The sequence below is a fragment of the Crocuta crocuta genome, unplaced genomic scaffold (assembly GCF_008692635.1).
Source record: "Crocuta crocuta isolate KB4526 unplaced genomic scaffold, BGI_CrCroc_1.0 scaffold24, whole genome shotgun sequence".
Taxonomy (NCBI): Eukaryota; Metazoa; Chordata; class Mammalia; order Carnivora; family Hyaenidae; genus Crocuta; species Crocuta crocuta.
In genome coordinates, this window is record NW_027530974.1 from 15,407,842 (window position 1) to 15,421,716 (window position 13,875).

The following is a 13,875-nucleotide window of genomic DNA, read 5'->3' on the forward strand; positions in this document are numbered from 1 at the left end:
TCCTGCAGACTTCCAAAGGAAAAAAAACCTCTAACTTGAGGAGATATCTGCACCCCTGTGTCCATTGCGGCATTATTTACACCAGTCAAGACTGGGAAACAGCCTGAGCACCAGTCAGGATGGATGGACAAATTGGAGTACATATACAACGGAATATTTTTCAGCATCAACAAGAATGAAATCTTGCCATTTGCGACAGCACGAGTGGACCTTGAGGGCATTTGCTAAGTGAAATAAATTGGAGAATGACAAATACCTGTGATCTCACTTATAGGTGGGACAAAAAAAAAAAACTATAAAACTGAAAACAAAGCACCACGCTCATAGATAGAGAGGGCAGATTGGTAGTTGCCAGCAGTGGGGGGTGGGGAATGAGGTGGGCAAAATGAGTGAAGGGGATTAAAAGGTACAAACTTCCAGTTATAAAATAAGTCGTGGGGCGCCTGGGTGGCTCAGTCGGTTAAGCATCTGACTTCGGCTCAGGTCATGATCTTGTGGCCAGCGAGTTCGAGCCCCGCATCAGGCTCTGTGCTGACAGCTCTGAGCCTGGAGCTTGCTTCCAATTCTCTGTCTCCCCCTCTCCCTGCCCCTCGCCTGCTTGCTCTCAGTCTCTCTCTCTCTCTAAAAAAGTAATAAACATTAAAAAAAAGTTTAAATAATAAAATAAATAAGTCATGGGGTTGTAACATACAACATGGCGACTATAGCCAATAATACCATAATAATACCGTACTGCATATTTGAATGTTGCTAAGAGAGTAAACCTTAAAACTCATCATCACAAGAAAAATATTTTATAACTGTATATGGTGGTGGGTATGAGCCAGCCTATACACCTGAAACTGATATAATGTTGTATGTCGATTATACCTCAATTTTTAAAATGCCCAACTTTAACTGCAAATGCACTGTTCTACTCTTATGAGGAAAATGAGACCTTTTGACATCCAGCTTCGGGACCTTCCCTGAGGTTCCCCCAGGCTCCCGCCAGCCTTCAGCACGTGTCAGTAAAGGAATAGCATAGTAATGATCCTGCACCCCAACGCAGGATCATTCAGTTCCCATACATGCCCATCTATTAGTCTCTATGCTTTTATGCATGTCTGAAATGGTTTGTTTTTTAAAAATTACTGGAAGAAAAAGTGCTAATGAGTATAATCGGTTGTTGAAGATGTGCATTAAAATTTTAGATAGGAGCTCTCTCGCTCTCTCTCTCTGCTTCTCTCCCTCTGTCTCTCTCTCAGAATAAATAAATAAACTTTAAAAATTTGAGTGGGAGTTTTTGCACATTAGAAGCTTCTCTCTTGGGTATCAGGACAATGCAGCTCCCCAAAGCAGTTCATTTCCCAAGGAGACCAAGTCTCCATGGTTTTACTCTTTAAAAATTATTTTTAGAGGGGGGGCGCCTGGGTGGCTTAGTCGGTTAAGCGTCCGACTTTCGCTTGGGTCATGATCTCGCGGTTCGTGGGTTCGAGCCCCGCGTCGGGCTCTGTGCCGACTGCCAGCTCAGAGCCTGAAGCCTGTTTCAGAGTCTGTGACTCCCTCTCTCTCTGACCCTCCCCTGCTCACGCTGTCTCTCTCTCTCCTAGAAATAAATAAAAATATTTAAAAAAAAATTATTTTTAGAGGGGCGCCTGGGTGGCTCAGTCGGTTAAGCATCCGACTTCAGCTCAGGTCATGATCTCACGGTTCGTGGGTGTGAGCCCCGCATCGGGTTTTGTGCTGGCAGCTCAGAGCCTGCAGCCTGTTTCAGATTCTGTGTCTCCCTCTCTCTCTGATCCTCCCCTGCTCACGCTGTCTCTCTCTCTCTCTCTCTCCTAGAAATAAATAANCACGATTGAGTATGTCTTTATTTGTCTTTGCCCATTATCGACCCACTGCTTTCTTTCTGGGTCTCCAATAATCCGGCTAATTCCACATCCTTGCCAGGAACCCAGCATTTTCGAGGAACCCGTTTTGTCAAGTCCGATGAAACACGAGAGATACACTAGAGTGTCAGACGTGCCCTATGTTCATTTGTTAGCCTGCACACCCATGCGTGAATACAAAAGATGTGTTTTCTCGGCTGGACTCTTCTCTTTTTGTACTAGCAGGGAGAGACTCTACCTTTCAGAACAACTGTAATGAAAACAATAAATCTGAACCTGAGGGACCAGTTAATGTTACGGGGTTTTGGTTTGTTTTTATTTGTTTCCATCTTCTGACTCCTATCGTGGCAGCAAGATTCAGGATATGGGGTAGTATAAGGACACAAACTGTTGTGGGTCATTGTGTAAACATTTTGATTTCCATTAGACTTGACTTTCTGTATCTCATACCTACTCTTCTGAGACATGTCGGGCTTTGGGAGCTTAGGGAAAATTGTGGTCCACATATCATGTCAGCAGAACTGTGTTCTTGTCCTGATGAATAAATTGTAGGTTTAGAAATGAGAGCTCTGGGGCGCCAGGGTGGCTCAGTCAGTTAAGCGTCCGACTCCAGCTCAGGTCATGATCTCACGGTTCGTGGGTTTGAGTCCCGTGTCGGGCTCTTTGCTGACAGCTCAGAGCCTGGAGCCTGTCTTCAGATTCTGTGTCTCCCTCTCTCTCTGACCCTCCCCTGCTCATGCTGTGTATGTCTCTCTCTCTCAGAAATAAATAGAAACATTTAAAAAATTAAAAAAAAAAAAAAGAAATGAGAACTCCCAGGGACTACACAAGAAAGACTGTAGATGATGAGAGATAAGACTCACACTGTGAACAGTGGCAAAGAAAAAAAATATATAAGTGGGGACTGATGAAGTATCTACCGCTTGGTGTCAGTGGCCCTGAAACCTAAATAAGGCTTTGAATGTTAAAATATATCTTAAAATATATTGGTAGCAACAGTGTAAATTATTATTTGTATTATTATCTGAACAATAAAAAAATTTATTTGGGGAAGACTCTTTACCCTGTGATTTGCTAAATGCTAAATGCTTCTGCAGAAAAGATTTTACATTAAAAATGTCCAATTTGTGGTAATTCAATTGGTGCAGCCACTAAACAGTATGGAGGTTCCTCAAAATTTTAAAATAGGGGCTCTTGGGTGGTTCAGTCAGTTACGTGTCTGACTTTGGCTCAGGTCATGATCTCATGTGGGGTTCGTGGGTTCAAGCCCCGTGTCGGGCTCTGTGCTGACAGCTCGGAGGAGCCTGCTTCAGATTCTGTGTCTCCCTCTCTCTCTCTGCCCCTTCCCCCCCCCTCTTTGTCTCTCTCTCTCTCTCTCTGCCCCTCCCCCAAGCACACTGTCTCTCTCAAAATAATAAACATTAAAAAAATGTGTGTGAAAAAAAAATTCAAAATAGAACTACCATATGATCCAGCAATCCCATTACTGGATACTTTTCCAAAGGAAAAAAAACCTCTAACTTGAGGAGATATCTGCACCCCTGTGTCCATTGCGGCATTATTTACAACAGTCAAGACTGGGAAACAGCCTGAGCACCAGTCAGGATGGATGGACAAATTGGAGTACATATACAACGGAATATTTTTCAGCATCAACAAGAATGAAATCTTGCCATTTGCGACAGCACGAGTGGACCTTGAGGGCATTTGCTAAGTGAAATAAATTGGAGAATGACAAATACCTGTGATCTCACTTATAGGTGGGACAAAAAAAAAAAACTATAAAACTGAAAACAAAGCACCACGCTCATAGATAGAGAGGGCAGATTGGTAGTTGCCAGCAGTGGGGGTTGGGGAATGAGGTGGGCAAAATGAGTGAAGGGGATTAAAAGGTACAAACTTCCAGTTATAAAATAAGTCGTGGGGCGCCTGGGTGGCTCAGTCGGTTAAGCATCTGACTTCGGCTCAGGTCATGATCTTGTGGCCAGCGAGTTCGAGCCCCGCATCAGGCTCTGTGCTGACAGCTCTGAGCCTGGAGCTTGCTTCCAATTCTCTGTCTCCCCCTCTCCCTGCCCCTCGCCTGCTTGCTCTCAGTCTCTCTCTCTCTCTAAAAAAGTAATAAACATTAAAAAAAAGTTTAAATAATAAAATAAATAAGTCATGGGGTTGTAACATACAACATGGCGACTATAGCCAATAATACCATAATAATACCGTACTGCATATTTGAATGTTGCTAAGAGAGTAAACCTTAAAACTCATCATCACAAGAAAAATATTTTATAACTGTATATGGTGGTGGGTATGAGCCAGCCTATACACCTGAAACTGATATAATGTTGTATGTCGATTATACCTCAATTTTTAAAATGCCCAACTTTAACTGCAAATGCACTGTTCTACTCTTATGAGGAAAATGAGACCTTTTGACATCCAGCTTCAGGACCTTCCCTGAGGTTCCCCCAGGCTCCCGCCAGCCTTCAGCACGTGTCAGTAAAGGAATAGCATAGTAATGATCCTGCACCCCAACGCAGGATCATTCAGTTCCCATACATGCCCATCTATTAGTCTCTATGCTTTTATGCATGTCTGAAATGGTTTGTTTTTTAAAAATTACTGGAAGAAAAAGTGCTAATGAGTATAATCGCTTGTTGAAGATGTGCATTAAAATTTTAGATAGGAGCTCTCTCGCTCTCTCTCTCTGCTTCTCTCCCTCTGTCTCTCTCTCAGAATAAATAAATAAACTTTAAAAATTTGAGTGGGAGTTTTTGCACATTAGAAGCTTCTCTCTTGGGTATCAGGACAATGCAGCTCCCCAAAGCAGTTCATTTCCCAAGGAGACCAAGTCTCCATGGTTTTACTCTTTAAAAATTATTTTTAGAGGGGCGCCTGGGTGGCTCAGTCGGTTAAGCATCCGACTTCAGCTCAGGTCATGATCTCACGGTTCGTGCGTGTGAGCCCCGCATCGGGTTTTGTGCTGGCAGCTCAGAGCCTGGAGCCTGTTTCAGATTCTGTGTCTCCCTCTCTCTCTGACCCTCCCCTGCTCGTGTTCTGTCTCTCTCTGTCTCAAAAATAAATAAACTATTAAAAAATTAAAAGAAAATTATTTTAGGGGCACCTGGATGGCTCAGTCAGTTAAGCGTCTGACTCTTCGATTTCAGCTCAGGTCCTGGTCTCACGGTTCATGAGATTGAGCCCCGGATCTGCCCCCGCACTGGGTGTGGAGGCTGCTTGGGATTCTTTCTCTCCTTCTCCCTCTGCCTCTCCTCTCTCTCTCAAAAAAAAATAATAATAATTAAAAATTTTAAAACTGATTTTTAAGGAATATAAGCAAAAGCCGAGGATGCTTAAGTGTATTTTTAGGAGAGTTTAGCAAACCCTAAAATAAGATATATGTGTGGAACATAAATCCTTATGAACATAAAAATATTTCCTAAGAAAATGGTCATGATGCAACATAATGACTTCTACAGAATCATGTATGTTTGCAGTGCTCAGTAAGTTTCGTTTATTTAGATTGACTTCTGTGACATTTTTGTAATTGTGTTCAATTTCCAAGTTGTCTCAAATGTGCAAATGTTTCTGAAATTATTTCCATGAGGCATATTCTCAAACCTCCAAAATGTTCATGGACAGTGGAAAATTTTTATGTAAGAGAAACATTAAGGGGAACTAGCCTGGGTAAGTATCTACACCAGCACCAAAGCGAGTGAACTCAATATTGCTGATAAAAAAAAATATTTGCTCCTAACTTAAAATGGTGAAAACAATTGCTTCCTTGATTAGAATGTGCCCAAGTAACATAGTTTTAGGAACAAATACTGTTTCCGATTTGGATAACCTTTGAGAAAATACTGTAACTATCCTTCCTCTGAATACTCATTCTGATAACTTCTGGACCGTTTTCCTGAAACAACTTACCTCATGGTTAAGGAAGAGGCTTAACCTTTTTTGATACATGTAAGTTTTTTTTTTAAAATAGTTTATTGTCAAGTTGGTTTCCATATAACACCCAGTGCTCATCCCCACAAGTGCCCTCCCCCATGCCCATCACCTCCCTACCCCTCTCCCCCATCCCCATCTGCCCTCAGTTTGTTCTCAGCATTCAAGAGTCTCTCATGGTTTGCCTCTCTCCCTTTCCCCCACCATTTCCCCCCTTCTTCTCCCCCACGGTCCTCCGTTAAGTTCCTCCTAATCCACCTATACATGCAAACATATGGTAGCTGTCCTTCTGACACATGTAAGTTTAATAGCACCTATTCAAATTTTTTCTACCACTGAAGGTACAAAACTGGCTAATACGTTTAAAAACTTTTCCCCTAATAACAAAAGAAATAGGCGTACTGATTAGAAAATTTAGAATGCATGATTAAGCATACAAGATTGAATAAAAAAATTTTTATGTTAATTCTTTGATGTATATGTTTCCATATATGTCTTTTGTGCTATTACTCGTACACATGCTCACACATGCACCCACGTGGAACCAAGTGGTAAAACTTTGCACAAAAACACATTAGCCACGGCAATAATGATTGATATTTGGTAGCATGGTTGGCTAAGCATTACTGTTTGACGGGAGTTTTCTTAGAATCTTAAATGTAAGTAGGATTCAGATATTTTAAAACCAAATATTTTCTTTAATGCTGTTGAGCTTGCCTGAGTTGTGATAGCGATACTTTTGTAGTATTTACATTTAAAACATCCTTTCTACAATTACAGAATGCTCACAGTACTTGCCAAGAAGATATTGATGGGATTTTATTGGTGTGCTTGCTTATTTTCATCGAACTGCTTGACTTCAACTCTTAGGACCGTTCTTTATGGTCTCACCAGCCATTATTTTTAAAGTAATGGTTGTTATTTTTGAAGGTATCTCTAATAAGTATCTCTACCAGAAAAAAATAAACATTTAAGCAGTGCATTTGTTCACGTGATGGGATTAAGTATGTTTATTTTTCACTGATGTTTTCCCATCTGCTTTTTTCCAGCATTTCACAGAGAGTGTGTGTTAATTTTATAACCAGAAGAGAAAATTATTTAAAAAGAAGTAGTGATCGATTGATCCATTCTCTGCCTGATGTAGAACCCCATAAAAACCCTGGATTCCAGAAATAGGCTTCTTTCCTTCCACTCAGTGACACATCTTTGAGGTCAAAGTCCAGGGAGTTTCTTCCATCTCTTACAAAATAGCGTGAGTGGAAATTTGGTTTTCCTTTTTTGGGTAAAGTTTCTACAGAGCTTGCTGATAAAGCTCTTTAATTTTACTTTCTGCAAAACAATTATTTCTGGAGTGGAGCTGAGATTAAGCTGATGATAATGGGTCTCAATTCTTCAACTTTAAAGCAGAAACTGGGGTCATAAAGACACGGAGTCCTGAAATACTCTCCAACGCACAGTCCCATCGAGCTGGGACAGTCCTGGGGAACATTTGCTGAAACGAACAGCCGGCTGATGTCTCTCCCCCATTTTGGCCATTTTCTCCTTCTGTTAAAGCCCACAGAAACCGGGGGAAAGGGCAGGGAAGCTCTTCCAGTTAACCCTTCATTGGAGCCTTGCAAAATGGTTTTCTTTCAAGGAAAGGTCTCTCAGAGTCATAGAAACCTGAGTTTAAAGGAAGTCATCTGAACAAGACCTGTGTGAAACTGGCCAATCCCCAACCACCCTAAAGCGAAATGTGTCTGAGGAGCCATTGAGAAAACCCAAGACGCCTCCTAAATGTATCCCCCTCTACGAGTGGAAAGCCCTTTTGCAGTGTTCATTGACATCTGCTTTTCAGCCTGTACTTATTGAGTATGCCTAATACCTGCTTAATGCTCAAACAGGTAGGAATACTTCTATCCAAAAGCCTTTCCCATTTGCCTTTCGTCTGACATCCCTACACGGTCAGCCTGGACAGAAGTCACACCACAACCCTAATGTTCTCTGTTTTTGATTCCAGCTGTGAACATTCAGGATGAGCTGGAGAATGTTAGGCTAGCTTGAAGTCCAGGACAAATCTACTGGCACAGAATAAAAGCTGTAGTGTTTATTAAGGTTATGCAGATAGCTGTTTTACTCAGTTCTCTGAGCCTGCCTGCCTGTCTTCCTCTCTCTCTCTCTCTCTTTCTCTCTCTCTCTCTTAAGGAGGACAATTCTTTGTGCAATTGCCAAACCAAGACAAAAGGAAACTTTCTCAATCTTTATGATGCTTTCATCAGATAACCAATATAAAATATTTTCCAGCGTACATTGTCTCCTCCGACTTTAGAGTTTGTTCTTTGGAAGTTAGAGATAAATGAAGATGGCCTTAATAAATCTAACATTGTAAATACAGAGTTTCTGGTTATTTTTCCCCTTGGAGCAATAGGCCAGATATCGCCAGCGATTCAGATCTTCTGGCCTTTCTCAGAAATGTCACTGCATCAAGAATATTATGGCTTAGCAAATTGCTGGAGGAAAATTAGGATGCTTCGTAGTAGTTCCGCCGTAAGCAAAAATCAGCTGCCTTCTAGAAATACCTGTAACACACCTTGGATCTGGTATTGGATTTGGACTAAAAAGAATCCCTTGAAGAGGGCAATGTTTCCCTTCTAAAGAGTGAAACTCCAGGCTGCCTGGCTGGCTCTGTCCGTAGAAGATGCAACTCTTGATCCTGAGGTTGTGAGTTCAAGCCCCACATTGGGGGTAGTACTTACTTAATTACAAAAAGGTTTTTTGAAATAAATAAATAGTGAAATTCCAGGGAGAGCATTTCAACCTGACTTGGCTGCCGTTAAACAAATGTGGAAGAGTCGTTTTGGGCAATAAGAAGTTGGGGGGGAGAAGGTGTTTGTTTTATTCAGAGGTTTATTGGGGACTGTTGTTGGGGGTTTGGAGATCTTTGCTTCTCCTATAAAGCCATTACGTCCTTAGGTTAGTTTCTTACAGGTGCCAGAAGGAAGTACCAGCCTGGAGGGCTTAAACAACAGACTTTTCCTTTCCCACAGTTCTGGAGCCTGGAAATCCAAAATCAAAGTGTCAAAACAAGGAGCGCCCGGGTGGCTCGGTCGGTTAAGCGTCCAGCTTTGGCTCAGGTCATCATCTCACGGTTCGTGGGTTTGAGCCCCACGTCGGGCTCTGTGCGGACAGCTCAGAGCCTGGAGCCTGTCTTCAGATTCTGGGTCTCCCTCTCTCTCTGAACCTCCCCTGCTCATGCTGTCTCTCTCTCTCTCAAAAAAAAAAAAATTAAAAAAAAACAACACAAAGTGTTGAAGTGTCAAAACAAAACAAAAACATACCTCTGTCCACTTCCATATCCCAACTTACATACAAGTGATAAGGAACTGTGCGGTGAAGGTGGGCACCCAGAGGCTTCCCTGGCAGAGACCTTGAGACCACGCCCTGTTTGCGGAGCACCCCAGTGTACCTGACTCTGTACTGAGTACAGACAAGTTCCCTTCATTCACTCCTCCTAACAGGACTGTCAAGTGGGTAACATTATCAACACTGTTTTGCAGATGAGGTCATGGAATCAGAGACATGCTTGGTGATCTGTGGAAAGGCCTAGGGCTTAGTACCCTGGGGAGCAAGGACTTGAACCCAAGTAGTCTCATTCCAGACCTGAGCCCTTAATCTCTTCACGGTACCTTCCCCTACTCTTGCCGGCAGAGAGGAAATGTGTCCGTGGAGAGCTAACTGTATTTTTCGGAGCACCGGATGCAGAAAATCATTTCAGGGTCTCCCCGAAGACCTGGGTTCTAGCCCCAGCTCTACTAACACTTGTTAGCTGATCTTGCCTCCTAATTATGTGAAATGGGAGAATTGGCTTCGATCCACGCTCCTCAAAATTTCAGACTGAGATTCATAATGAAAAATACATTGTATTATGCAGTCCGGTACACACACACACATACACACACACACACACACACACACACACACAGGCACTGGGCAACTGAAACAAATGGTCGGTTCACACCCCCCCCACGTGAAATACATGTGATTGCCCTCTGATACTTTTTCTTCTGTTTCAGTTACTTTTTAAAACACTGATCTTGACCTACTCAAAAGGGTTTATCAGAAGCTGAACTAGATGCCCCAGTTTGGACTCCTGTAATCCCAAAATCCTATTAACCTAGGTGGATATTTATTGGGAGCCTCTCTTATCTTAAGTGCACAGACACTTATTTGAAGCAAATGAGTATTACATATTCTGGAGGACATCCCTTTTGCTTCCTGGCCGAGCTCATTACATAAGAGTAAAATAATCATAATCACTTCCATTTATTGAGTACCTCCCACGTGCCAGAGGCTTAAAATGCTGTATGTCCTGTAGCTTACAGGCTGTAGGTATTATCTCTGACTTACAGATGAGGAGACCAAGCTGCAGATTAAGTACTTTGCTCAAGGCTGCATCGGTAGCAAGTGGCAGAGCGGAGATTTGAACCCGGGTCAGCTCTCACGTACATTTCTTGTAGGGAAGGGCACATAAAAGGGTCAAGAAGGAGAAGCGAGGTCTGGAAGCTGCCGTGGCTGAATGCAGCTTTTCCCCCAACAGTCTGCCTACCCCGGCAGAAATGACTGCCCTTTGGGGTGCTAAGCTGCCACTGTAGCCGTGATTAAAAGCTACATCTGGGGAGCATTTCCGACTGCCTCCCCACATCCGCACCCCAGGCCACTCCAGACCAGTTAAGTCACAGTCTTCCGGGGTGGAATGCAACCCTGGGCTCTTCAAAGCTCCCAGATGAGTTCAGTGTGTGGCCGAGGTTGGGCACCTTTGCTCTGAAGTCTCAGGACAAGAAGTGAAAGAGCTTTAGAGGTCTTTCCATTTAACTTCCTGCAAGCAGCATTGAGTAAACTCTTGCCAAAACACCTTTCACTGCTTTTACCAAGCTGAAGAAGGAGCTGTTTCTAGTTCTTTGCAACACATTAAAAAATAAAACCAGGTAATCTTGTATCTACTTCAAAACCAAAGAGTAGAGACTGCTACAGGGGTGCGTGGGGACGTGCTGAAGGCCCTTGTCTCTGGGATACTCCATAATCCAGCTCACCTAATTTTGAAAGTCATTTTTTGTATGACTAGAGAAGTCAGTTGTTGAATTAATCAGAAGGGGGAGTAACCAGTAGTTGTTGGCCAAGTTCACCGGGCACAACATAGAAAGCCAAACCAGACTAAGGGAACTGTAAATACCATAAGCCATCATATTTTTTTAAAAAAAGAGCTGCAGTGGAAGATTTCTACTTTTCGCTTGGATTATGGTGACTGTGGTAAAACAAAGACCCTCCCTCACATCTATTCCCACCGGAACGAGAAGGTATCTTTTTACTAAACTCTCTCCCACCCTGATTTTATTTTCCTTTTTTTTTTTTTTTTTTGGTTTTAGAGAACACTCAAGCAGGGAAGAGGAGAGGAGGGAGGGAGGGGGAGAGAGAGAGAGAGAGAGAGAGAGAATCTTAAGCAGGCTCCACACTCAGCTTAGTGCAGAGCCCAACGCAGGGCTCAATCCCACAACCCTGGGAACATGACCTGAGCCGAAACCAAGAGTCAGACGCTCCACCGATTGGACTGAGCCACCCAGGCGCCTCCATCACCCACCCTGATTTGAGACCTGTGTTATTCCCAGAGTGTGGTCTATACGTTCCATTTGGAAACAAAACTGACCGCACTCAATTCCCTTGTTCATGCAGGACTCTCTAAAACAGGGGCTGTATCATACTGCTGGGTTTCTTCTGTGTCTCAGGAGGTGGCATTGACAATGTTAGAAATATGTACAATTTTCACACTGCAAAGAACGTACATCTAGTATCACCATACCAACAACAATCTGCCCTCATCTGAAAGCCCCTCACCAATGGCAGAAACACCTGCTGAGAGCAGCCTGGAGAGAGAGCTGAGCTTCTGTCCTGCCCTTCAGTAACGATGTTCAATGTTCGCTTGCAGAAGGACGTGGCTGCACTTCTGAAACCAATCTCTGAAAAGATCCAGGAAATCCAGACTTTCAGAGAGAGAAACCGGGGGAGTAAAATGTTTAATCATCTCTCGGCCGTCAGCGAAAGCATCCCTGCCCTTGGGTGGATAGCCGTGGTGAGTCTGATCCCTGTGCCCTGTCACTCTTTGGAGTGTTGAGGAGAACTTCGGGCTCCCTCCTGTCCGTGACACCCCAGGAGATCCCTCCCAGGGTGGACGCGTCAGCTCTTTCTCACCCTGTTTGCTATTCGGTGCTTCGTGCTCAGAGATGTGGAAACGTCACACTCATCCTTACGGAACAAAACATTTGCCTACAACTTCCGGTTAACACCTCCGTGGCTTCTCTTCATTCTTAAGACATTTTCTTTCTTACCCTGTTTTTCCTTTTTTTTTTTTTTTTCCTTCTATGCTTGGGTGATGGTCCTGTTCGCTCAGTCCCCCAAACCTGGTCCTTATGTCAAGGAGATGAATGAGGCTGCCACCTTTTACACTAACAGGGTCTTAAAGGACTACAAACACAGGTACGTACCCTCTTTTACTGACCAATGTTCAGGTGCTCGCTTGTGAAAACACTTGTCCCCAAACTTAATGCCGTGCGTTCCTGATTTCCTTTCAAAGGCTACTTTACATAAATGTTAAGGAAATAGCCCATGTCTGCAGCGAAAGCAAAGTGGAAAGTGAGGCCAGTTATCCAGATAGCGGATGTGCTTTGGAAAACCTGCCTCAGTTCTCTTGTGATGATAAACTCCCCGCTTGCATACGTGTCATTCCTTACGTGTTCGCAAGGCAGCCGGAGAGCTGTGTGATGGTCCGCGATGGGCCTGTCTTCTAGGGGTACAGCTCTTCTAACATTGCCCCAAACAGGGTTGGTGGGTGAGCAGAGAGAAGAAAGGAGGTATCAGGAAATGAAGTGTGAATGAGGAACAGAAGTGAGATGAGACAGTGAACCAGGCCCCCAAGAGGGAAACTAGCAAGTGCATGAAGATGAAATACAGTTGGGGTGGACGGAGAGACATCGATTCTAAGAGCAGTGCACATGAGTGCCAACCAAGGAGTGCTGCCTGGAGAACCAACTTAAATAGACATCACATTCTGTAGTGCAAGTAATAGACCCAAGACACACTTAAACTGGGGTTGGAATGGAAAATGGGGCTGAACGGAGACAAGCTGCTAAGTGTCTCCAAATTGCTTAAGAAGTATTCTGAGATTCCTTCCCCTCTGATAATGTCATGGCTGGCCCTGGAAGCAGCTGGCTGCATGTGATGTGGCTCATGTCTAGTCACTCACGGAAGGAACAAGGCAGATTTTCCAAAGCAACAGGAATCCACCCCTGGGCGCTGGGCTCAAGAGCCATTCCCCCTCTGTGCCCTCAGGGGGCAGAAGCGGAATCCTCAACAGTCAGCAAATTCAGGGGCTCCCGCACCTCACTTGCTGGCCGCCCACGCTGTTCGTTGGAAAGGAAACTTGAGGACCAGGCCATTAACCAACACTGCATATTCAGAATTTGCATAACTATTTCTGTTTCAGGTTATTTTTAGTTTTCATAAGCATTGAGGAGATACTAAAGAATGTTGACAAAATATACGGAAGGTATCATTACAACATAAAAAATATTCCTATGTCCACCACTCAGTGTAGGAAATCTGTACTGAGAAGCGTGGGTGGCTCAGTTAAGTGTCTGACTTCAGGTCATGGTCTCACAGTTCATGAGTTCGAGCCCTGCATTGGGCTCTGTGCTGTCAGCACAGAGCCAGCTTCAGATCCTCTGTCCCCCTTCTCTCCCTGCCTCTCCCCCCTCTCAAAAATAGACATTTAAATAAATATGTGCCAAGGAGCGCCTGAGTGGCTCAGTCAGTTAAGCATCTCACTCTTGATTTTCACTCAGGTCATGATCTCACGTTTCAGGAGATTGAGCCCCATGTCGGGGCTCTGTGCACTGACTGCATGGAGCCGGTTTAGGATTCCTCCTGTCTCTCTGCCCCTCTCCTGCTTGCGCTTTCTCCCTCTTTCTCAAAATAAATAAATAAACTTAAAAAAAAGAAATATGTACCTATATTTTTACTGCAAAAACCAGACACA

At 43.6% G+C, this 13,875-nt stretch overlaps 1 protein-coding gene across 2 annotated transcripts in view; it reads left to right on the forward strand.

Annotated features, from left to right (window-relative positions):
- CAP2 (cyclase associated actin cytoskeleton regulatory protein 2) overlaps positions 1-13,875 on the forward strand; it is a 133,192-nt gene that overhangs the window by 81,582 nt on the left and 37,735 nt on the right. For both annotated transcript variants that reach the window (XM_077770129.1, XM_077770130.1), the window contains exons 5-6: positions 11,770-11,913; positions 12,232-12,317. In XM_077770129.1, coding sequence (XP_077626255.1) covers positions 11,770-11,913; positions 12,232-12,317 — 230 coding nt within the window. The remainder of the gene's footprint in view (positions 1-11,769; positions 11,914-12,231; positions 12,318-13,875) is intronic.